At 44.6% G+C, this 25,327-nt stretch overlaps 1 protein-coding gene across 1 annotated transcript in view; it reads right to left on the bottom strand.

Moving 5' to 3' along the window:
* Nucleotides 1-836: 836 nt before the first annotated feature.
* The window catches only part of LOC137613880 (uncharacterized), a 40,048-nt gene continuing 15,557 nt past the window's right edge, over nucleotides 837-25,327 (bottom strand). Inside the window, 20 exon segments of the mRNA XM_068343335.1 lie at nucleotides 837-923; nucleotides 1,613-1,688; nucleotides 1,866-1,928; nucleotides 2,214-2,330; nucleotides 2,635-2,798; nucleotides 7,553-7,694; nucleotides 8,057-8,146; nucleotides 8,257-8,393; nucleotides 10,073-10,193; nucleotides 10,269-10,322; nucleotides 10,441-10,488; nucleotides 10,638-10,703; nucleotides 11,126-11,214; nucleotides 11,331-11,408; nucleotides 11,785-11,848; nucleotides 11,982-12,087; nucleotides 12,320-12,433; nucleotides 12,521-12,687; nucleotides 13,244-13,372; nucleotides 13,633-13,699. Coding sequence (XP_068199436.1) covers nucleotides 837-923; nucleotides 1,613-1,688; nucleotides 1,866-1,928; nucleotides 2,214-2,330; nucleotides 2,635-2,798; nucleotides 7,553-7,694; nucleotides 8,057-8,146; nucleotides 8,257-8,393; nucleotides 10,073-10,193; nucleotides 10,269-10,322; nucleotides 10,441-10,488; nucleotides 10,638-10,703; nucleotides 11,126-11,214; nucleotides 11,331-11,408; nucleotides 11,785-11,848; nucleotides 11,982-12,087; nucleotides 12,320-12,433; nucleotides 12,521-12,687; nucleotides 13,244-13,372; nucleotides 13,633-13,699 — 1,979 coding nt within the window.

Below are 25,327 nucleotides of genomic sequence, written 5' to 3' on the forward strand. Positions count from 1 at the left end.
TATGAAACTAGGGAGAACATTGGTTACAATGTAACCACCAGGTTTGGACTCAACAGCAAAAAAGAACAAGAAGAGATGGAGACGACAATCTGGATTCAATTGTAATGCAATGATGTGTAAGTATAAGAAAAACTACCCACGTATAAATTACTTTTTAAAAGGGCATCATCTGAATTTAAGTCATGTATACATTTTTCAGCAAGATGTCCTGTGATCTTTTTAATCTTCAATAATGTGCACACAAAATGTGGTGAGATTATTAAGATGAAATAATGACCATTTATTAAAAAAATTTTTTTTAAATCCCTACAATAATAAAGCAGAGAAATTTAACATGTTTTATCAATTTAAAAAAACAAACAATTGAGACAAACACAGCTGTGACATCAGAGCTGGCATTTATCCAGATTATAAAATGAAAATTAAACCTTTGTTGTCAATGACAAAACACTTGAACATGTTTTAATATTATTAGTCTAAAATGGATTATGATAATAGCAATTCTTCATTAGGCACTAGATATAGCTGCACTCCATCTGGAAGCAGAACATCAAAATATCTCTTAACACCTCATGTTTTTGGCCCATCGCCATGTAGATGGTCTCCTCTCTAAGCAGCAGAGAAGATTTAATAATGTCTTTGCAAACAGTAATTCTAGGGAGGAAACTCTACTTTAATAATCAAATTTGCATGAAATCCTTTTTTTGCTGTTTCCCTGATGAAGCTCTTATACCATGAAGACATGACTGAGTTTTGGCATAAAATGAGTTTGCATTGATTCAGTTCCATATACGGGGTGGATGTGAATGCCTCATGTGGTCTTTGATTTTTTAATATCAGAAGTCACAGTCCCAACCAGAGAACTCCTCCTCCGCTTTAGAGTGATCAAGAGGGAAACGATCAAAGTTTATGTAGCAGGGACCCTGGAGGAGGAGGAAAAAATAGTTAATTGAAAACTGTGGACTCATTTAGCAGTTATTTTTTTCTATGTAAACAGAGTGCTTGTAGTCTCAGAGGCCCTAGATAAAAATTGCCCAGCACTTTGGTGTTGAATTTGTCTTTTAATATTCACATAAATTAAACCGCGCATATATCCGCTGGGCACCATTAGCTGAGACTTGAAGCATTAAATTCCAACAAAGTATTGTAGTAGTGCATCCTATAGTCACAAAATACAATATCCAGAATTTAAGTTCATAAAAAAGAAGCCTAATTTTTTCCTTCCTTTTTGAAACACTACATTTAAACACTGTTATGCATACAGTGGTTCATGGAAGTTCAAATTCAGGACTGTGATAAGATAGTCATTATAAAATGTTATCAATGGAAGACTGACGCACATTGACTCAAATTTGTCTTAGAAAGTCAGGATTGTTGTCATGAAAAAAATGTTTTCATGTATGCAAATCCTATAAGTTCAATTAAATAATCATTTCATGTGCTGTAGTAGCCTGTAGATACCTAAAATATATATATTTATTAAGGATTATTGCTGAAGTGAGTTATTCACCCCACTACTGTTGGGTTGTGAACTCATCTTCTTTGGTTCTGTTATCTGTTAACCGCACTAAAGCCACATAACAGTGAACACACTCAGTGTTTGCTGACTTACCTTACGTATGAGGCGGACCGTGGGGGCATCGAGCTGACTGACGCGTAGCTTGTGCCAGTTCATACTGCTGAACCACCTGAAGGGAAATAATCAGATTACTGGTTACAGTTAGTTCAAAAGCTCAGTCAGAAGTAAGAAAATTAAACTGTCAAGGGACGTAAGCCAGGTGGTGAATATGCCCTTGTACCCTAGGGTTATGAGTATCACACATACTTTACCATTTAATACTCGTATGACGTGTTGCTACCATTACCTGTGATGCCGGACGTCTTTGATCCCATTCTTAGTGTTTCCCAACCTCTGACCAGGTCGAGGTCTACAAACAAGAACATATATTTAAATTTACAACTTTTCCATTTAATTTATTTTTTAAAAATACCTACATTCAAAAGCCACATTACATGTTAAGATAGACAAAAATAATATGGCTTACATAATGTATATTATACCCTGGGATTTCCTCTATGGCATGTAAAAATGAATTATATATGACCCACTTCTGTGTTTAATGAGGAAGCTACTGAGGCAGTCTCCTGTCTCGATTCTGAATTCATACCATTTCAGCATACTGACATTTTAGCCATGGTTATGACTGGTTCACCTGCACAGTTTGCTGATGATGGATTTGGCTGCTTCACTCAAGTAGGGTGGATACTTGAGTACTCCATCCAAAATCTTAGCGTAAATCTTCTGAGGCTCTGAGCTTGAAAAGGGAGGGCTGATCACAGAACAGAAAAGAGAGACAGCGTTTAATCTTTGGGCTGTTTGATGTATCATTTCTCTGATAACAAGCAATTAATCATCTGATGCTGGGAATTCAGAGCCTGTGACTGCAGACACTGAATAGCTATCAGTCACACTTCCCTGCTGCCATCTGCTGGATAACACTGACTCATTCGTCATTGACGTTCTTGTTTCATAATAATTGTGCGATTCTATTGACAAAAAATATTATGTGTATTCACGCAAGCTCATGAGCCACAAAGACTAAGAATATAAGCCTGTATTCATGTCAGTATTACCTTCCAACTAGTAGTTCATAGATCAGGATGCCAAGGGACCAAAAGTCAACGGCAAAGTCATGTCCTTGGTTCTTGATGATCTCTGGCGCCATGTACTCAGGAGTGCCGACAAATGAATAGGTTTTCTCACCGCGCACCATCTCCTTGGCAAAACCAAAGTCCACCTGCACAGAGATTCACACAGAGTGGGAGGGATGCTCATTAACCTTGACATACCTGAACTGCACATGAAGATACATTAAGGGCAATAATCCGATTAGTTCAGAAGATTGAAAAGGATGACCATGCAGCTTGCTTGTTAATTCTAATCAATTGGACGTAAAGAAATTACTCAAAACTCCTTCAGAATTTAAATCAGAATCTACGCCAACTGCAATATTAGTTTATAAATTCCACACAAATTCTGTACTGCAAAACGTCTTCATCTTCAAACTATTCCTCCTCTGTGTGCTATAAAAGTTAACCAGGTGAAATTGGACAAGCATATAATCTCGAATTATGGGAATGATATTTTTACTTATACCAGTTGGTTGTACACCATATGCAGTATACATCATTTACAAAAATACAGAGGTACTACCATGAAGGAAAAACAGAAGCTCAAGAACTCATGTATGGGTTTTAATATGACCTTATTCTCTGGGGTAGTTCATTATTCACATCACTTTAGACCCATTCTGGACTAGCAGTACACAGTTAGGTTTAAAGATGCATTTTGTACAATGTTTTTAATGCCATCCCTATGTATTTTCTTTGCTGTTTGTTTGTTTGCTTGTTCACTTGTTTGATCACTGTTTTCTTGGTTTGGAGGTTTCAGGTTCACCTGTGAAACTGTTCCTCAGCTGATGGTGACCATTGAGTGACTTTATCGGGAAGGTGATGCTTCTCAGTTCAGTTGAAGTTGTCTGTCTCTGAAGGGTAAGTTTTGGTCTCTGTGTTTTGTGTTTCTCTGTTTTCCATCTCTGTCGAGTGTGTGTGATATATTGTTTTAGGACCAGTATCAGAGACCATATTTCTCCTGTGCTGGCTTCTCTGCACTGGCTTCCTGTGAAAGCTAGGATAGATTTTAAAATACTCCTCCTCACTTACAAAGCCCTTCGTGGCCAGGCACCGACCTATCTGAAGGAACTTTTAGTTCCTTATAATCCATCTAGAGCATTATGCTCTCAGCATACTGGCCTACTGGTGGTTCCTAGAATTTATAAAAGTAGGACGGGGGCTAGAGCCTTTTGCTATCAAGCCCCTCTATTGTGGAACCACCTCCCTACCTCAGTTCGGGGGGCAGACACCCTCTCACTATTTAAGACTAGACTTAAAACTTTTCTTTTTCATACATTTTACAATTAATGGCAACTTAGGTTACTACGTTTATTTTCATATAGACCTACACTGCTGGAGACACAACATCCACACTCATTGAGTTCCTCTCTCCTCCCCCTTCTCTCCAACTATCTCTGTTACTCCTCCTCTTCTCCAATCTCACTCTCCAAGTCTCCAATCACACCCTACTAACTAAACTTCTTCCCTGGAGTCTCTGTGCTCTATGTCCTTACAGGTTTTTCGAAGGTTCACCCCTCATCCACCCATCTGCTATGGACCTGCTCTTCCCATCCCACCAGTACCACCCCTAACCTAATTATCGGCTGGGGTCCGGCTTCCTTTTTCCTCCGCGCCACCATACTGTTCCACCCCTCATCCACCCATCCGCTGTGGACCATCTGCTGTGGACCTGCACCTCCCATCCACCAGTATCACCCCTCACCTAACCATCGACTGGGGTCCTGCTGCCTCTCTTCCTTGGCGTCATCTTACTGTTCCACCCCTCATCCGCCCAGCTGCCGTGGACCTTCCTCTGTGAACCTGCACCTCCGAGCCCACCAGTATCACCCCCATCTCTCCATGTGCTGTGCACCTTATCCTCCAAGCCCACCAGTATCACCCCTCAACTATCCATCGGCTGGGGTCCTGCTTCCTTTCTTCCTCCGTGCTGTCATACAGTCATCCACGCAGCTGTAATTGTGCCTTGACTTTAGAAACCTTAACCACATTGACACTGTCTCTATCTGGCCTATCTGTCACTCTCTCTCTGTCTCTCTCTCTCTCTTGATGCTGTTCTTATCTTCCTTTGATTTCTTTTCCACCCAACCAGTCGAGGCGGATGGCCGCCCAAAAGAGTCTGGGTCCTGCCCGGAGTTTCTTCCTCATCGAGGGAGTTTTTCCCAGCCATTGTCACTTATGCTTGCTCTGGAGGGTTCAGTTGGGTTTTTCTGTCTGTTAAAGCACTTTGAAGTGTCTGCTGCCATGATTAAGCGCTATATAAATAAAACTTGATTGATTGATTGATTCTTTTGTCTAAAGCTACTGCTTTGATCTATTAAAGAAGGTCAGAGCACTAGCTTCAATCTGTGACTTATGCAAGTGGGTGAGAGTAAAATTTTTAATTCATGGGTGAATTCAGTGGATGCAGTCTGACTGCATTGTTTCTTGTTTGGTTCCATTTTCATTACATGATGTATTTTAATTGTCAGTGTTTGTGTTTGTTCGTTCATTTGTTTGTTTGTCTGTCTGTCCATCCATCAAATATCTTCACAACCGTTGCAGATAGAAAGATGATACAAAACACACATTACTCGGGTCGCAAAGGGGATGAAAATGAGATGCTGACTTTGACCTTGAGAAAACTAGGTCAAGGTCATATTTCAACTTTTGTACATTCATGAACCTGATAAGATAGAAAGACGAGGGAGAAGGCCAGTGTAAGTAAGACCATAGATCAAAGCTAGTAGTTTGATCAGTGACAGTAGGTCAGAGCAGTAGCTTTGATCTTTGACCTACGCAAGTAGGTAAAATTTTGAATTCAGGGGTGTCGTGGGATGTTGCAGTCTGTGACTGCATTGGTTCAAGTTTTAATTGAATCAGTGGATGACTAATACTAGTACATGCTAGTATTAATGAACTTACTCTCAGTACTCGCTCCAGTGTAGCCGCAAGAGGGCACCAACCAGTGTCTTATTGTGCCTGTGCCAAGCCAGGATAAATACAGAGGGTTGTGTCAGGAAGGGCATGCGACGTAAAACTTTTGCCAGATCAAACATGCGAATCAAATCTATGAATTCCATACCGGATCAGTCGAGGTCCGGGAAGGAAGAGAGAGAAGAGGAACCCCAAGAGTATAGGACTGAGAGTAGGGACGTTGAATGTTGGAACTATGACAGGAAAAGGTAGGGAGTTGAGGAGGAGGAAGGTAGACAAACTGTGTATCCAGGAGACCAGGTGGAAAGGTAGCAAGGCTAGAAGTTTAGGAGCAGAGTTCAAGTTGTTCTATCATGGTATAGATGGGAAGAGAAATGAGTTATCTTGAAGGAGGAGTTTGTTAGGAATGTCCTGAAGGTAAAAAGAGTGTCGGATAGAGTGATGAGTCTGAAGCTAGAAATCGAAGGTGTGATGTTCAATGTTGTTAGTGGGTAATTGATTGATTGATTGATTGATTGATGCAGAGCATACCTAGAAGTGAGAGAGTTGTCATTGGTGTAGGCTTCAATGGACATGTTGGTGCAGAAAACATACATGATGATGAGGTGATAGGCAGGTTTGGTATCGGGGAGAGGAATAGAGAAGGACAGATGATGGTTGACTTTGCAAAAAGGATGGAAATGGCTATAGTGAATACTTTCTGAAAAGTGGAGGTAGGAGCACACAGGTAGACTACATCTTGTGTAGACGGTGTAATCTGAAGGACATCAGTGACTGCTAAGTAGTGGTAGGCAAGCGTGTAGCTAAACAGCATGGGATGGTAGTGTGTAGGATGACTCTGGTGGTGAGGAAGATGAATAGGGCAAAGGCAGAGCAAAGGACAAAATGGTTGAAGCTGAAAAAGGAAGAGTGTTGCATGACTTTTAGGAAGGAGTTAAGACGGGTTCTGGTGCTTCCAGATGACTGGACAACTACAGCTAATGTGAGCAGGGAGACAGGTAGGAGAGTACTTGGTGTGTCATCTGGAAGGAAAGTAGATAAGGAGACTTGGTAGTGGAATGAGGAGGTACAGGAGTGTATACAGAGAAAGAGGTTAGCTTGTCACACCTCTTGTCTGATCGTTTGTTTTGTTTTTGTATCACTAACTTTCGTGTCATTCCAGATCATGTCTCATCAGCAATCAACTCATTCCCTTCACCTGCCTTCCCTCCACAGACCTGCAGCCACTCCCCAATCAGCCTCCACTCTTCATTTGCCTGCTCAGCACTCTGCTCACTGCCAGATTGTTTAGTGTGCGCCCTGACCTTCCAGCCTTCGAATCTTACCTGTTGTTATAGTTTATGTGATTGACTCTGCCTGTTCCTGGACCCTCCACTTCTGCCAAACAAATGTTTGATCATGTGACCTTGTTGAAAAAAGAAACTAAGCTAGAACCAAGGCAGTCAGAGACTGCAACATTCCACGACACCCCTGAATTCAAAATTGTACCCTGACCTACTTTCATAGATCAAAGCACTAGCTTTGATCTATGGTGTTACTCACACAGGCCTTTCTCCCTCATCTTTCTATTTTACCCAGTTTCTTGTGTACCAAACTTAAAATTTGACCATGACCTAGTTTTCTCAAGGTCATTATCTCATTTTCATCCCCTTTGCACCCGAGTAATGTGCTTTTTGTTTTATCTTTCTGTCTGCAATGGTTGCAAAGATATTTGGTGGACTAACAGACGAACAAACTGACGAACACACGATCACTGACAATTGCAATACATCACCGCTTTGTCGCAGGATGTAACAAATACATGTAAATGTATATATAAAATGGATTTCTTACAGGCTGCCAATGACAGCCCAGTGCCCCTTACTGGTTATTCGTGACAAAACATCCTAACAAACCTCTGACACAACCACTACTTGATCACTACACTTGTCCTGCCAGAACTCACCAGTTTGACGTAACCCTTCATGTCAAGCATCAGGTTTTCAGGCTTCAGGTCTCTGTACATGATATTCTTCTTATGGAGGTAGGCGTAGGCCTCCACCACACAGGCAGTGCAGAAAACAGCGATAGGTTCATCAAAGCGACCTCTGAATGGAGACATAAGAAGCTAGAATGTTCCTACGATGATCACCTTTATTTTATTGTCATGATAGAAAACTGTGTGTAACACCATTAACTGTACTGGACGCTGCTGTAGTTTCAAATGTATTTTATATGATTATCTCACACACATCAAATCAATCCTTTACTTCAAAATATTCTACAAGTCTCTATTGTGGACAAACTACGTAAACAGAAGAAATGTGTGTGTGTGTGTGTGTGTGTGTGTGTGTGTGTGTGTGTGTGTGTGTGTGTGTGTGTGTGTGTGTGTGTGTGTGTGTGTGTGTGTCTGTATGTGTGTGTGTCTGTGTGTGTGTGTGTGTGTGTGTGTGTGTGTGTGTTTTCTCACACTTCTTTGAGTTTGGTCCATATCTCTCCTCCACCACAGAACTCCATCACCATGTAGATGTACCGCGTGTCTTTGAACGCACCGTGAAGTCTGCAAGGACGGAGAAAAAAAGCAGAATTAAACACTAACATATGAACCTGTATACATAAACCTGCATGCATGTGTTGTGACTAAATGATGCAGTCACTGTGACGTGACACCTGACGATGAAGTCACACTGGATGGCTTTCAGGATCTTCTTCTCAAACAGCATGTGCTCCTCTTGCCGCTTGTCAACAATGTGCTTCTTGCTAACTTTCTTCATGGCATAATACGTCCCGTGGTTCACTGTAGTCATCTTTACGTGATCAAAAGAAAAAAAGATTGCTAAGTCTTGAATCGTAAATGGGTCTTTTTTTTTACAAATTAAATGTAAACATAATATAATTTAAATCTAACAGAGAAGTGTTCAGATTTCCTGCTAGATTCCCAAGCGGCACATATTGTAGGTCATTCATTTGTAGTTTGAACTTCCTTAATTTAGTGACTACATACTTTAATTTTATGCAATGATGTTGGATTATTATCATTAGGGGGTCAAAGCTAGTGATTATTTTTGAATTTTAGACAGGAAGGCAATCCTATTTTTTTAATTATACTGTAATAATCCCCATCGGGAAATTATTTTTACACTCCACACACACATCTACAGGCCATATCACACGCTCACACACAAAGGACATGTAAGGATTGCAAATCAGGAGAGAAAGATGGTAGAGCGGCAGGTAGCCACATAGTTCCCAACCAGCAACTTGTTGTTGGTGCCTTGCTCAAGTGTAGCTCAGCAGTACTCAGGAAGTGAACTGGCGCCACTCCAAATACCGGTTAACACTCCATACTTTTGGTCCACTCTGGCCTTGAACCGGCAGCCCTCCAGTCCCCAAGCCAAAACCTAGTGGACTGAGCAACTTTTCCAAATCCCCAATTGATTTCTTACTCACTTACTCACACTGACCTTCTCCCTCATCTTTCTATCTTATCCAGTTCCTGAGTGTACCAAAGTTGAAATTTGAACTTGACCTAGTTTTCTCAAGGTCAAGGTCATCATTTCATTTTCATCCCCTTTGCCACCTGAGTAATGTGCTTTTTATGTCATCTTTTTACCAGCAACAGCTGCGAAGATACGTGATGGAGTAAATAACAGACGGACGACAAACTGACTAAGAGACGAACGGACGAACACATGAATACTGACAATTATCACCACTTTGAAGCGAGATGTAAAAATACAAAAATTAGTGAATACACTTGTCTCTACATTGTCCCAAAATCAGGCTAACTGATAGTTCCTAAGATTTCAAAAAGCAACTTGGGAGGTAGAGCGTTCTGCTATCAGAAAGAGACTCTCTCAGTGTTCAAGAGGAGACTTAAAACCTTTCAGCTCAAGTCCACAGTTAAGCCTGGAGCCTATTGCTAACGCTGTTATAGACTGGACTCCTGGGGGGACTTCTCATGACATGCTGAGCCCCTCCACTTCCACTCTTTTACTTTACCATGACTCAGTTCCCTTGTCAATAACCTCACTCCAGGGAGAATTCCCCCCAGAGTTCCTGTTTGTTTCCCAAATTATTGGTTTTGTGGCCATGACGGTTACATTAGCGACCTGCTAGAGAAACAAGTGGCCATAAATCCTGACCTGGATCACAGTAGTATTTGCTTTCTTGGCTGCACCCCTGTAGACCTCTTCAATAACGTGCTTCTGGACTCAGTTCAATCACAGTGGACTTTGGTTTTTGTGATGTCATAATTGTCCTCTTTTTATTTACCGTTAGGGTTTTAATGGAGTTCTTTCAAAGGCAATTGTAACTGTGAATTTAGGCAATACAAATAAAATTTTAATAATTGACTGCTTGTGTGTCATGTCCTTCAAACAGAAATAAATGAGCATCAAACTGTTCTAAAAAATTTTATCAGTATGATTTTGGACAATAAGCCAGTGCATTACACATTCCAGCAAAAATCTAAATTGTGCAACACAGGAAATATATTCACCAGTTCAACACGGCCAAATCCACCGACTCCAAGTGTGACAGGATCCCCCTGATAGCGACCCTCCTGATACCACACAGGAATGAGATCCTTAAACCTCAGGGCTGAACTGGAACTGATAGAGACAAACGGAATATGTTTAACCAATGCCATTAATGGCTGGATTCAAGTTTTGTCTTCTCACACATCCACGCACCTCAATTTCACTGGAGCTTGAACCTCCTGCAGCACTTTGGAGCTGAGCATTAAGAACAAATAAGAGTAAAGAAACAACTCAGGACAGGCTGATTTCCAAACTATTCTCACCAAGGAGGAAGAGATTTATGGTGAATTGAAGAGCGTTCTACAATACATACTCATCAAACAGCTCCAGGTGCTCTATGGGAATGGTTTCTTCAAATACCCTGGAAAAAGGGAAGGGTTGGGTGAGCAAACTACCTTGGTGACAATGACAGAGAACATTTCTTCATGACTTTTATCTATAGGAGTCTCAGATGCTGAAAGCAGTATTGCTTCAGTTTTCAGTCAGCATCTCACGTTGCATCAGACTCACTCCTTGTCAATGGAGAAGCAGGTAACAGGACCATCAGCGGTGCAGGTGGCTGTCCTCAGGACTTCCCTGCAACACACCACCACAACAGTGAAACAGTGGATTTTGCTAAGACACGATGAGGAATTGCATGTATTGACTTATTGCGTTAATCTTCATAGAACACAAACCTGCATCTGAAAAACAAACACAACAGCAAAGCTCCTGTATTAAAATTAACATTGATAGGCATTTCCTGGGTGATTGCATTTTTTATAATATCACCCTTACATGCTGTAGTAAAAAATATTGTGGTTCTTTCATATGTTATATGCTGGGATTTTGGTTCCTTTTATGCCATCAACACCTTTAACAATTAAAGACTAGTGCAATGTTTTGAATTTCCATCTCCATGATGACTGATGTCAGCTGCCAAAGGAATGTGCACAGGGTTGGATGTTGTGCTCAGGATTACAAATGTCCTTGGGCATGTGTTGTGTTGCCATGGTTACCGTATAAGGGCCTGTTCCCCAAAATGCTCCCCTTTTCCCATCCTTCGAATTTGCTTTTGATGGCCATTCACATTCTTAGTTACCAGGACCTGAGGGAGAAACACACGCGGAGGAAAGAGTGTTTACAATGCTTTGTCCATTAGAATACAGTAGAACACATTACATTAACACCCTAAACGCACGTTTAATCAGTGTACCATATTACCTCTCCTTTGAGGATGATGTAGAATGTGTCTGCTTCTGCTCCTTCTCGAACTATAACATCCTTGTCCTGGTACTTCACCTGAGGACAAAAGCAAAATGACCGATACAATAAAGACCATATCAAAATCTAATTCTGCAACAAATGTATCAGGTGTACTTGTCTCAATAAGTTAAGGTATGACAAGGAAAACCAGGCTACAAGTATGATGCCTGAAAGGGCCTTCAATAAGGGGCTTTTCCACAGACTCCTCAGATTGGAAATTTTATCCTCAGAACATGTTGAAAAATTATTTTTTTTAAGTATACAGATGAGAGGAGAGGAGAGGAGATGAGATGATCCTTTATTCGTCCTACAATGAATGAAAAAATAGCCACCAATGTGTGCCTGTCATGTTTGCAAATTACAGTATTCACAGCTAACATGTGAAGGTCACGTTGGAACTGTAGGTACACACCTCCTCCATTGAGTCAATGATTTTGGACAACTGCACATCATTCAGGTCCTTCAGAGTGCGAGACCTAAAACATATTTAAAAAAGAAATAAAACAAAGCAACATAGAGAGTTCGGATTGATAAAGAATATCTACTATTTTATAGAAATATGGCATGAGAAGAAATTGCAAAATCTCAATACAAAGTCTCGAAACCCACGTCTTCAGGAAGCCCATGAGCTGCTCTCGTTTCTTCTTGGACTTGTTGGCTATGATCGTCCTGTAGGTTTGTCGCTCCATGCACCACAACCGTACCGCTGTCGATGCTGCCGCACATGTAAAACAGATGAAAGATTTTAGAAAGAATACAGATATTGTTAGCGACTAAAACTGGGGGGGGAAATTAAACCCAAAAAACATGGAAATGGGGCTGAATAAAATCTTTATTTGGTGCATCTATGCCTTCAGCACAAGAGACTATGGTTAATACCTGCAGTGCAGATTTAAATGATAATCTCACAGAGTATGCTTCCAGGAGTCATCACCAGTATGGCTGACCTTTAACAGTCGCTGTCCGTTTGCAGTTATACAGAATGGCCAGCTCTCCAAAAATGTCACCAGTGGTGAGGGTACGGAGTTTCCTGCCTGCCTGGGTGACCTGGAGCTCACCAGCTAAAGGATGGAAGGAACAGAAAGTTGTTTAAACATATAAAACATGCATTTTAATAAAATCTCTGTAGTCTGCAGCTGAGCTCCTACCTGCCACTATGTACATGCTATTTCCTTCAGAGCCCTCTTTAATGACGTCATTCCCTGGTTTGAAGCTCGACGTCACCAAAAGATCCACCATCATGGCGGTTTGCTCATCATCGAGGCGACTCAGGAAGTCGTTCTTCTGGATAGCTTTGACGATCAGATTTGTCTCACTGATGGTGGAAGGGGAAAGAGAATAAGTTACCTCGATCAAACGTCATTAAGATCTTAGGCAGCTCCAAAGATAGCTTTCAAAATAATTTCACACTATTATGGTATACTGGGGGTGGCATGGTGGCACAGTGGGAAGCCCCTTGCCTCACAGCAAGAAGGTTCTGGGTTTGATTCCATCTGGGGCATCTCTATTCTCCATGTGTCTGTGTGGATTCTCTCCAGGTTCTCTGTGTTCCTCCTCCCACCTCCAAAAACATGCAGTTCGGGTGAATTGGACCAGATAAATTGTCGGCAGGTGTGACTTTAAGAGTGAATGGTTTCTGTCTATGTAGCCCTGGCGACCCGTGTAGTGTGCACCCCTCTTCTCATGTAACCATCTGGGATAGGCTCACGCATGACCCGTGACCTGCATTTCAGATTAGCAGTTCAAGACTAGACAGTTACCACCATTTGTTCATCTAGAAGATAAATGACTGAATTAATGGCAGTACAGTGGAGGCACGTAGCTCAGATTAGCCTCAATGACAGTGAAAGCCCTTCAACAACACAGTTGACCAACCTAACAGTTTTCTTGACCCTGGTGCGTAAGATCTCCAGGTTCTCTGGGATCGGTTCAGGAGCAATGACAGCAGCACGGCTCTTCCTGACCTCCAGGTCATTCTCATTAATGTTCTGGGAGGGAAACTCTGAAGCAGACAGCAGAGCATGTCAGAAGAGTTCAGAAAGATAAATACTGTGCTTCCATGTTTCGGCTCAGTGTGTGTGTGTGTGTGTGTGTGTGTGTGTGTGTGTGTGTGTGTGTGTGCGTGGTGTGTGTGTGTGTGTGTGTGTGTGTGTGTGTGTGTGTGTGTGTGTGTGTGTGTGTGTGTGTGTGTGTGTGTGTGTGTGTGTGTGTGTGTGTGTGTGTGTGTGTGTGTGTCACTGCCCCACAACCCATGCTGAACTCACGCAAATCATGATATTGACTTTGCAGATCCTGTAAAAGCTTTTCTTTCTCTTGCAGTCGTTTTTCTGGGGGATAACAGAAGACACACGTTTACTCTGCAGGACCTCACTGGAACCTGCTGCTACAGCAGGACTTATATTCTTTAGAACACACAAGGATTAAAAATCTCATCAGGTGGATTCTGATATTGATTCATTTCAATCCCAATAACCTGGTTAACGCAAAACTGTCACCAGGGTATACAGCATATAGGACATGACAATTAACAGTTGTTTATTTCAGGCTGCAGTATTTTGGTATTAATGAACCACAACTGACACAATAAACTGTGTGGTTTTGAAATCCTGAATTATAGTGCTGAAGTTATTTTATTGGGGTTTTTTTTAATTTACAATTTACAGTTTTACATTTTACATTTTACCTGATACTAAAAATATGTGCAGTTACAAGCAAGTGTATTGAGTATACAAGGTGAATCTTTGAGCCGATGCAGCTGCACACAAAAGTCTGGTGCAGACGTCCATGTGAATTCAATGTTTCACCTCAAGTGGAAAAATTGAGACAGATTCTGGGGCTTTATGCATCTGCTCCAGAAAAATACAGAGAAGATGAAAACCCAGAGGGGCTTGGAGGACAGTAACAAAGAACTGGACAGACAGACAGAAAAACAGACAGACCAGCAAACAGACAGTGGCTACAGAACAAAACTAGTTCTGCAAAAAAATACATGCAAATAATAAAAGTGGAAATGTACACCATTTTCTATCCAAACAAATAGTGTATTTATTCTCCTCTTGCCTAACTGACAAGCTGAGACATCATATTGTATGTCAACAAAAACAGAATGCTATCATTTCCTAAAGTTGGATCCAACTTCTTCCATTATACTGTATATAGTACAATTGCCAACTCTTAATGTTCAGTCTGCTATACTTGATTTTTAAAAATATACAGTCTGAATCAGATGCGCTCAAACAGCAATGCAATGCGGTTTAATCACAGTCTTACTTCACGATTTCTATTAACAACACTCAGTGGGTCCGTTTCACAAAGCCGGTTTAGTGGAAAACCAGGGTAAGTTAACCCTGAAATCAGGGGAAACCAGGGTTTCCGGTTTCACAAAGGGAGGTAACTTAACCCAGAGTCAGAGGAGTAAACCTAGCCTGTGTCACGAGGTAAACCTCTAGGTTTGTTACCACAGTAACAGACTCTGAAGCTAGCCTGAGGCCTGTACCATAGATAACGAGATAACTTCAGGCTTAACCCTGGCTTTTCGGTACCATAAAGGTGGCTGACTTTCTATCAGGCAACGTTGTCACGGTAACCTATGCTGAACACCTAACCTGCTCCGGAGTAGGATAAATTCAGGATAAGAGCTCAGCAGGTATAACGGCCCCACCTACTGGCCAATCAGTTCTCTTGGAAAATGGGCTGTCCGTTTTATGAGAACCCGGTGGATCTTGATGCACAGCTTGTGCGAAGAGTGCTCAGGCGCGAGAGAATATTTAGAGATCGCTGTAATCCATTCGAATTGCCTGAACTGTATGAAAGGTACAGGTTTTGGGGAGAGGGATTACATTATATCTGTCAGCTGCTGGAGCCTTACATCAGTAATGTAACGCACCGCAACCACGTGATGACAGTCCCACAGACAGTGTGCATTGCACTGAGTGTAACGGGTCAGAGGTAGGACCCAAGTACAGCACAGACTGAGACCAGATCAGGAATAGTCCAACAGTTTATTCTGAGGTTCGCACGGAATGGCAGCAATATTCCAGAAAAACAGTCTCAGTAAACAGGAATCCCAGGTGACAGGTAGCAGACAGGGAACGAGCAGGCAGAGTAGTCAAGGACAGAAGGCTGGTCAGTTTACCAGGGCAGAGACGAGGAAGACTGGTTGAAGACAGGCAGGGTCGAAACCGAGGAAGCAGTCCGGAGATCAACGCGAGAGCTTTGCATGATACGAAGACAATCTGGCAGAGACTGAGAGGAATGGGAGGGTATATGTACAGAACAGGCAGGTGATAATCAGGTGAGGAAACACAGGTGAAGGCAGTTGCACTGATGAGGTGGGAGTGGAAGGCAGGTAGAGCTGGGCAGATGAGAGGAAAACCAGGAGCGGATTGTGACAGGACCCCCCCTTCAAGGGACGGCTCCAGACGTCCCAGACTGAACTGGGAGGGAGGGGGGAGGCTGGAGGGGGGCTAAAACTCCTCTGAGACAGTGGAGTCCACATCGTCGTCTGCAGAAGAGGAAGACGAGCCGGAGGAACTGTCCACATCTGAGCCACCATCTTCCGGTGGATCGGCAGGCCCATCAGCAGCAGTTCCCCCAGGGGACGGGATGGAGGATGGAGCAGGCTGGTCCGGATGCAGGCGGTGAAAGTCCACAATGAGCCGATAATCCACGGTGAACCGGGCTGGAACCCAGGAACGATCCACCGGACCGTAACCTTCCCAGTCCACCACATACTGCATACCACATCCATGGCGGCGAGAGCGCAAGAGGCGCTTGACAGCATACACAGGACCACCATCAACAAGCTGAGGAGGAGGAGGGGGTGGTGTAGGGGGAACAAGAGGACTCACCCGGACAGGCTTGATCTTGGAGACGTGGAAAGTCAGGTGGATCTTCATGGACCCTGCAAGCTGCAGGCGGACCGCTTCCGGGTTAATGATGCAAGTGATGGGGAAGGGCCCCACAAACCTGGGAGCCAGCTTGCGACTCTCCACCTTGAGGGGCAGGTCACGGGTGGAGAGCCAGACCCTCTGGCCGACCTGGTAGGCGGGAGCAGGCTTGCGGCACTTGTTGGCGGCGGCAGCATAGCGGTCAGCAGACTTCAGGAGGGCGGTGCGTGCTCGTTCCCAGGTGCGCCGGCAACGACGGACAAAGGCTTGAGCTGACGGGCAGGCAGCTTCCCTCTCTTGGTTAGCAAAGAGCGGCGGCTGATACCCATAGGCACACTGGAAGGGGGAAAGGCCCGTGGAGGAGCAGGTGAGGGTGTTATGGGCATATTCCACCCAGATGTGCTGCTCCGACCAGGAAGCAGGATTGTCAGCCGTGAGACAGCGAAGCGTGGTTTCCAGGTCCTGGTTAGCTCTCTCAGTCTGCCCGTTGGACTGGGGGTGAAAACCAGAGGTGAGGCTGACTGAGGACCCCAGCAGACTGCACAACTCCTTCCAAAAGATGGACGTGAACTGGGGGTACCCGGTCAGAGACGATGTCGGTGGGCAGACCATGGAGCCGAAAGATGTGTCGGAGGATCAGACTGGCAGTCTCTTTGGCAGAAGGAAGCTTGGGAAGGGGAATGAAGTGTGCCATCTTGCTGAACCGGTCTACCACTGTGAGGATGGCAGTGTGACCCCTGGAGGGGGGTAGACCGGTAACAAAGTCCAGGGAAATGTGTGACCAAGGGCGATGAGGGACAGGCAGGGGGTGCAGGAGGCCGGCTGGTGGGTGACGAGGAGTCTTATTCTGGTTGCAAACAGGACACGCGTTGACGTAGCCACGGACATCCTCCTCCAGCGAAGGCCACCAAAAGCGCTGCTGCAGGACATCACAGGTGCGCTGAATGCCTGGATGACAGGTGAGCCGGGAGGCGTGCCCCCACTGGAGCACATCGGAACGGAGCCTAGCCGGAACAAACAGGCGGTCAGGAGGACAGGAACTAGGACCGGGCTTATCCTCAGCGGCTGCCCGCACCCTCTCCTCGATCTCCCAGGTGACGCAAGCGACGAGGCAGGAGGCTGGAATAATGGTGGAGGGTTCAGGTCTTTCATCCGGGCTCTCAGGAAATCGGCGGGAGAGTGCATCTGGCTTGGTGTTACGGGAGCCTGGCCGATAAGACAGCGTGAAATTAAACCTGTCAAAGAACAGTGACCAGCGGGCTTGTCTTGAGTTCAGTCTCTTGGCAGAGCGAATATATTCCAGATTGCGGTGATTGGTCCACACAATGAATGGCGCCACTCCTCCAAGGCTGCCTTTACCGCCAGAAGCTCCCTGTTACCAATGTCATAATTCCTCTCCGTGGGAGTGAGACGGCGAGAGAAAAAGGCACAGGGATGGAGCTTCTGGTCTTTGGTGGCGCGCTGGGACAGGATCGCCCCCACCCCCACGCTGGATGCATCCACCTCCACAGTGAACTGGCGCTCTGGATCGGGGATCTGGAAGATGGGTGCAGTGGAGAAACGAGTCTTGAGGGTGTCGAAGGCTCCTTGAGCTGCATCGGTCCAACAGAAGGAGGTCTTGGATGAGGTGAGGGCAGAGAGGGGAGATGCGATGGAGCTGAAACCTCTGATGAAGCGCCGGTAGAAATTGGCAAACCCCAAGAAACGTTGCAGTTGCTTGCGTGTCTCTGGGGCCGGCCAGGAGGTAACAGCCGAAACCTTAGCAGGGTCCATCTTTATGCAGTCTTTGCCAATAATGTACCCCAGGAAGGAGACTGAGGGTACATGGAACTCACTTCTCCGCCTTGACGAAGAGGGCGTTGTCCAGGAGGCGGCGGAGGACGGATCTGACGTGGACGATGTGCTCCTCCTGGCGGCGGGAAAAGATCAGGATGTCATCCAGATACACAAAGACGTACTTATTCAGCATGTCTCGGACCACATCGTTCACCAGGGCTTGGGAAACTGCAGGGGCATTCGTCAAACCGAAGGGCATCACAAGATACTCGTAATGCCCTGTCGGGGTGTTGAAGGCAGTCATCCACTCATCTCCAGAGTGGATGGAACCAGATGATTCGCATTCCTTAGATCTAGTTTTGAGAACACCGTCGCCCCCTGGAGCAGTTCAAAAGCCCTGGAGAGGAGCGGGAGGGGGTAGCAGTTCTTAACCGTGATATTATTAAGCCCACGATAGTCTATGCAGGGGCGCAGTGTCTTATCCTTCTTTTCCATGAAAAAAAATCCTGCGCCAGCAGGTGAAGAAGAGGGGCGGATGATTCCTGCCACCAAGGAGTCTTTAATGTATACCTCCATGGCTTTTCTCTCAGGGGCAGAGAGAGAGTACAAACGTCCTTTGGGAGGAGATGTGCCCAGTAATAAGTCAATCGCACAGTCATAAGGGCGGTGTGGCGGCAGAGAGGTGGCTTTAGCTTTATTAAATACCTCTTTCAGGTCGTGGTACACAGCAGGAACCCCAGTGAGGTCTGGAGCAGGAGTAGAAGCAGGAGCAGGAGCAGAAGAAGCTGACGACGCTTCGAGACAGGTCCGCTGGCAGGTCGCGCCCCACTCCCGAACAGAGCAGGTTGTCCAGTCGATGTTAGGATTGTGCAGGCGGAGCCAGGGGTACCCCAGAATGACGGGCTGGTTAGGTGTGGACAGAAGCCGAAACTGGATGCTCTCACCGTGTCCCCCTGGCAGGAGCATGCGCACCGGGTTGGTTTGAGATGTTACCCTCCCCAGCACATGTCCGTCCAGGGCTCTGGCTGCAATGGGCGACGGCAGCGGCTCCAGGCGTAGTCCCAGCTGAAGAGCGAGGTTCTCGTCCATGATGCTCCCATCAGCCCCAGAATCGAGGAGGACGGCAATGGAGTGGGAACCAGAAGGCAGCAGGAACTCGGCGGTGATTCTTGGCCTTTCAGAGGAGGCAGGATCAGCGATGGAGCTCACCAGTATGCCTCCGTTCACTGGTGAGCTCTGGCTTTTACTGGGCACCGGCTGACGAAGTGTCCTGGCTGACCGCAGTACATGCAGAGGTTCAAGCGCAGTCTTCTCTCCCTCTCCTCAGGTGAGAGGTGGGTGCGGCCATGCTGCATCGGCTCCGGATCCCCCTCACACACAGGGGTGACTGAAGCAGACAGGAGAGAGGTTGGCGTCGCTGTAGGCTTGGAGCGAGGAGGACTGCGGGGATGGGCAGGGCGTGGCTTGAGCTCAGAGCCTCTCTCTCTCCGGCGTGCTTGGATGCGCAGATCAATGCAGGTGGCGAGTTCAATGAGGCGCTCCAATGTTGACGGCAGCTCATAAGCAACCAGCTTGTCCTTGATGTATCCAGCCAGCCCCCGCAAAAAGACGTCACGGAGGGCGACCGGGTTCCAGTCACACAGAGGGGCCGTCGTACGAAAGTCTATAGCATAATCCGTGACTGAACGGCTGCCCTGGAACAGATCCAGCAGTTCTCGTCCAGCGTCGGCCCCCAGAGGTCCGGTACCAAAAACCTTCCGGAGCTCGTGGGCGAAGGACCGGAAAGAGCGACAGGCGGGAGTCCCTCTCTGCCACTCCGCAGTGCCCCACAGACGTGCCCGCCCGGTGAGGTGATTGACGGTGTAAGCCACCTTAGCCTCCTCCGAGGAGAAGGTGAACGGCTGCAGGGAAAAAATTATGGAACAGTTGCAGAGAAAGGCATTGCAGGTGGCAGGATCGCCGTCATAACGCTCCGGTGCTCCCACATTAGGCTCCCGGATCGAAGGTGGAATGGCGGCGACACCCACTGAGGTGGACGGCGGAGCAGCAGCACCCGCCGAGCAGGTGACGAGAACGTGGCTCCCGGTGAGACAGACGGTGTTAGCCCCAGGGCCTGGGTGCGGGCGTGGAGACTTGCTACATCACACCAAACTTGTGCCAGAACCTGCTGGTTTTCTGCTGCAGCCGCAACGGAATTCGCAACCAGCTGGTTAAGCATGTCCTCCAGCCGGGAGATCCGGTGATCAATCTGTTATCTCGCTAAGCTGTAATCCAGCTTTATGGTACAGGCCTCTGGTCGGGAGCAGGTTTCATTCTACAAACCCAGGGTTTCCTCTGACTCCGCCCCCTTTCACCGCCGCTCGTGCTGCTTCATTTCCTGGTTCTGTCAGACGGTGAGTCTGACCGAAGTAAGGTTTTATAAATAACTCCGTATTTCAGAGGTGAACATAGCATGTCCGTTTGACGAGGAACCCCTTGATGGAGTTTCCGCATTAATTCACAGAGATTTAAATTTTTGTTGTATCGCATTCAGATGTCCTGTCATATCCTGTCGGACAGCTCTCTTTATGATCGGTCAATACCGATCAGTACCGATCATACTGATCGGTACTGATCCATCCTCACATCTGCAGCAGTGCTGTGTGTAGGTAGTGGTCCGTTCAGTTCTTTATTTTTTATATGCAAACGGTAGTTTTTCTTTACAGTGTGAGAGATGCTCTGTGCAGCTCGCCTTGAAACTTGTACCCCAGTTTTTCTATTTCCCTAAACCCATCAGAATCATCAAGGAGGAGTTCCACAGGATTGCAGGTGAATAATGTAGAAATCTGATAAATGAATTTCAAATTATATTCTGTTAATAACATTGTGCTACAACCTCAAAATTGGATTGTTAACTTTAATTTCCTTTAGGATTTCCCAATGTAATTGGCTGCACAGATGGTACCCACATTCCCATTTAGGTACATGTAGACTGAACATTGTTTCAACATGTTCAAGACTGCATCATAGACAAACAAACATCTGTCCAGATCATGTGATGCTGCAGACTACATTTCTGATGTGGAGGTCTGGGTCTGTTCCTGTCTCTTGGATATATGTTCTTACCTGAGCAGCAGACTGTAATGTGGTCAGTAATCTACAGATTTGCACAATAATTTGCTTGTCTTAATTGTGTAATCCACTCTAATGAATACACTATACATTACAGGAGAGAGCCTACGACACCTCAGGATGATTCCTGCTATCCAAGACGGCAGAGCAGTGACAGACACCATCTGCCAGAATCATTTCAGAGTCTAAGTCACCACCATCACAGCAGGCAATAAAAACATGCAATAAACATTTGCTGTGGTAATCTTTATTTCTGACAAATACAAAGTTAGTTTTTGTATTGTTACAATACTTAACATTCTAATAGTTAACATGATACACCTGTGACCATTACCCACCTCTAACTTGTGCTCCGGTATTTCTATGTCCAGATCTGTCCTCCTAATCTGGAGGTCCTAGTAAAGCATTTCTATTTTCAGTATTTCTTTAGAAAGTGAATTCTATAAACCTCTTTAGCAGATAGATGGTAATACAGTACATCAGGAGGACATTAAAACATAGTTGCATATGCATTCCACAGAATGAACCGGTGGTGGTCACTGAGTGTCTATTTCACTGTGATAGTCTGTGCAGTTGGGACCCTTCTGCTACTGTCCATCCATGCTCTGTTAAAAAGGGATGAGAATTTGTTAATCCTTCAGTAGCGGATACATGTCACACTCTGTATTCCACCAGAATGTGAAGCAATGGGAAGAGAACAATCAGTAACATAAAATATTAGCCCACCTTTGTTTTCTTCAATTTCTTGTTAATTTCTTTCTTTCTTTCTTTTTTAATCAATATTAATTCCTGTGTGTATCATGTGACTAAAACAGACAGAAAATAAAACCTGGAATACCTTAAAGTGGTTATAAGCAGTACAATGCCACAGCCACTGATGTAAGAACTAAAGCAGTTTTGGCTATGACTGTAACAAGCTACATGTCAGCTCTTGATTTCAGTTCTTAGATAATATCAGTGTACGCAATGGTGTGAATATCCTTCTCAACTGTTATTGTAGCATGCATATGCCGATTTACTGCTTTATCTACACAACAATAAAACGTTTTAATGTATTTCATTATTTAACAAAACCTGATATAGATGAGAGCGCATTTATGTGCGTGAAAAGAGCGTTATGTTGGCGATGAAACAACTGAACAGTCAAACGTCCACTTAATATTTACTGTACAATATCAAACATAATGAGGATTAGGAGGATCCATAACGAGATGATGAAGTCTGACCTGTGTGAATGATGTTTTTATTTTCATTCTCAGCTGCTGACGTGCCCTTCTCCCCCCACTGGATCGCACCTAAATAAAATAAATTAATAAACTATTCTTGAAGCCGTTTACTTCCGTATTTTTACCGTGAGTGCAACGGACATAGAACTTACGCATCGACTTGAGCAGCAATTCACTCCCACGACATGTCGCTCTGCTTTGCAGCTGCAACGCTTTTCTCTTTCATCTGAAAATTTCCTCAAAGTCTTTCTATTCATAAATTAAAATCTGTACTCCGACTTCCGTAAAGCGTTGGGGTGCGCGTCTCGTCCGTCGTCATGATGAATCGATGATTCGGGGCTCCATTGATGATGGCCTTTTTCGAAGTTGTCGTGTCTGTTAAATTGCGGGTCAATTTACTCTGGGTTAGAAAAGCCAACCCTGAACTGTGTTTGAGAAACCGAAATCCCTGGTTTTTCCAAGTTCAGGGTAAAGCAACCCAGAACCACAGGTTTACCTCAGGGTATGTTAACCCCGCCTTTGTGAAATAGGCAGAGAGGACATTTTTTACTCCCAACTGTTAGAGCGTTGTTGTTGTTGTTGTTGTTGTTGTTGTTGTTGTTGTTGTTGTTGTTGTTGTTGCTGTCCTTCTATGTGCGTATAAGAAATACCCAAAAGATGGTCAGACGAGTTGTAAGTTGTGAAAGTAGAATTGAGACCTGTTCTCTCTAGGTTTCTGACTTCAGTTGTTCTACTGTTTTTTTTAAAGCTTCGTTAACCGAAGCGTTAACTGGGCCCGTTTCACGAAGGCAGGGTTAACGTACCCTGAAGTAAACCTGTGGATCTGGGTTGCTTTACCCTGAACTTGGAAAAACCAAGGATTTCGGTTTCACAAATGGGTTACAGGGTTAGTTTAACAGACGCGATGCCACCTTAAAAAGCCATCATCAATGGAGGCCAGATTCGATGAGTCACCATGACGACAGACGAGACGTGCTCCGTGTTACTTTACGCAGTTGAAGTACAGATTGTAATCTACGTGTAAAGACTTTGAGGACATATTGCAAAAAGACGAACAGCGTTGCAGCTGTAAAAAAGAGAGATGACTTGAAACTGCTGCTCAAGTTGATGCGTACGTCTAAACGTAGTCCGTTGGACTCACGGTAAAATTACGGAGTTTAAACTGCTTGAGTAATAGTTTACCAAATTATTTTATTAGATGCTGGATTGCATCTAAAGAAGTGCACATGTCAACAGCTGATAACGAAGTTTAAAAACATCGTTCACACAGGTCGCACTTCACACAGGGATCCTCCTCTTCTTCATTATAACATAATGACATTGTACAGTAAATAATAAGTGGACGTTCGGCTTTTCAGTTCTTTTATCGCCAACAGAATGCTCCTGTCATGCCTCCTCATTCTTAGGCATTCCATGTTAAATTCTCTGTGTCTTTTAGTCAAATTATACATAATTGATAAAAAGAAAAAGAAAGTAACAGGAAATTGAAGAAAAGAAAGGTGGTCAAATATTTTCTGTTATCGATTGTTCCTATTGCTTAACATTCTGGTGTACACAGAGTGACATTTAGCCTCCACTGAAGGATCAACACTTTCTCATCCTTTTTTAACAGAGCAAGCTGGACAGTCCATCACATCCAATGTACAGATAGACGCTCAGTGAACACCAGCGGTTCATTCAGTGGAATTCATATGTAACTGTATGTTTTGATGTCCTCCTCATGTATTTCCAGCTATTTGTTAAAGTTTATCGAATTCACTTTCTATGAAATACAGACATCAGATAAAAAAATGGTTTCTTTGGACCTTCAGATTAGGAGGGCAGATTTGAACATACAAATTGGAGAGCACAAGTTAGAGGTGGGTGTTGTTCACAAGTGAATCATGTTGAATATTAGAATGTTCACCACTGAAGCGATCTAAGAAATGACTTTGTATTTGTAAGTAATAAAGATGACCAAATGAAATGTATATTGTATTTTTTTATTGCCTGCTGTGGTGATGGTGTGTTACACAGACTCTGAAATGATTCTGGCAGATGGAGTCACTGCTGTACCACCCTGGATAGCTGGCAGGTGGACGGGGTCATTATCGGGGTGTTCAGTTTGTGGGGTAGGGTGTTGTTCTCATCTAATAGTGGCAATACTACTATGAAGAACAGAACTGCATCACAGGTCCTCTCAGGAATCATCCTGAGGTGTCATGGACAATGGAAACGGCCTTTCAGCAGCCTATGGTCATCTCCACCCAGGCTCTCGTCCTGCAGTGAACCCATTTGAAGTTCTGTTGGGGACCTGGGTTAGTAAGGGGTCAGCAGCCTCGGTTGGGCATGGGTAACCCCTGTCCCCCAGAAAACAACCATCAGACTCTCCTGTGATGGAAAGTAGATTCATTAGAGTGGATTAAACAATGTAGACAAATAAATTATTGTGCTAATCTTTAGTTACTGCATTAGTCTGTTGCTCAGGTGAGACTCATCATGAGTCAGGAACCGATTAGGACCGCTCCGTCTCCACATCAGTACTGAGGGGAGTTCCTCCCCACAGCTGTTGGTTATGCTTGCTCTGGAGGGTTCTGTTGGGTGTCTGTCTGTTAAAGCTCTTTGAAATGTCTGCTGATGTGATTAGGCGCTATACAAACAAGGGCGGAAAATGTAGTTTGCAGCATCACATGTGATCTGGACAGATGTTAGTGTTACACTCCGGAAAAAGGGGGTAATTAAAATCACCAACGAGCGATGCCGTTTTCTTAATCCAGGTGTATAGTTTTATTAATTTTTCATCCGTCCATATGACGCTCGCCAACATCTTCGTCTCTCTTTCGCTCTCCTTCTCTTTTTTTCACCAAACCCCGCGAAACTCTCCAGTCTGGTCGCAGACCAAACCAATCCATTTTCGCATGTACAGATCTAGACATTTGCAATCTAAACAGATATCACTGCATACAAACAGGCT

This window comes from Antennarius striatus, chromosome 19 (assembly GCF_040054535.1).
Source record: "Antennarius striatus isolate MH-2024 chromosome 19, ASM4005453v1, whole genome shotgun sequence".
NCBI lineage: Eukaryota > Metazoa > Chordata > Actinopteri > Lophiiformes > Antennariidae > Antennarius > Antennarius striatus.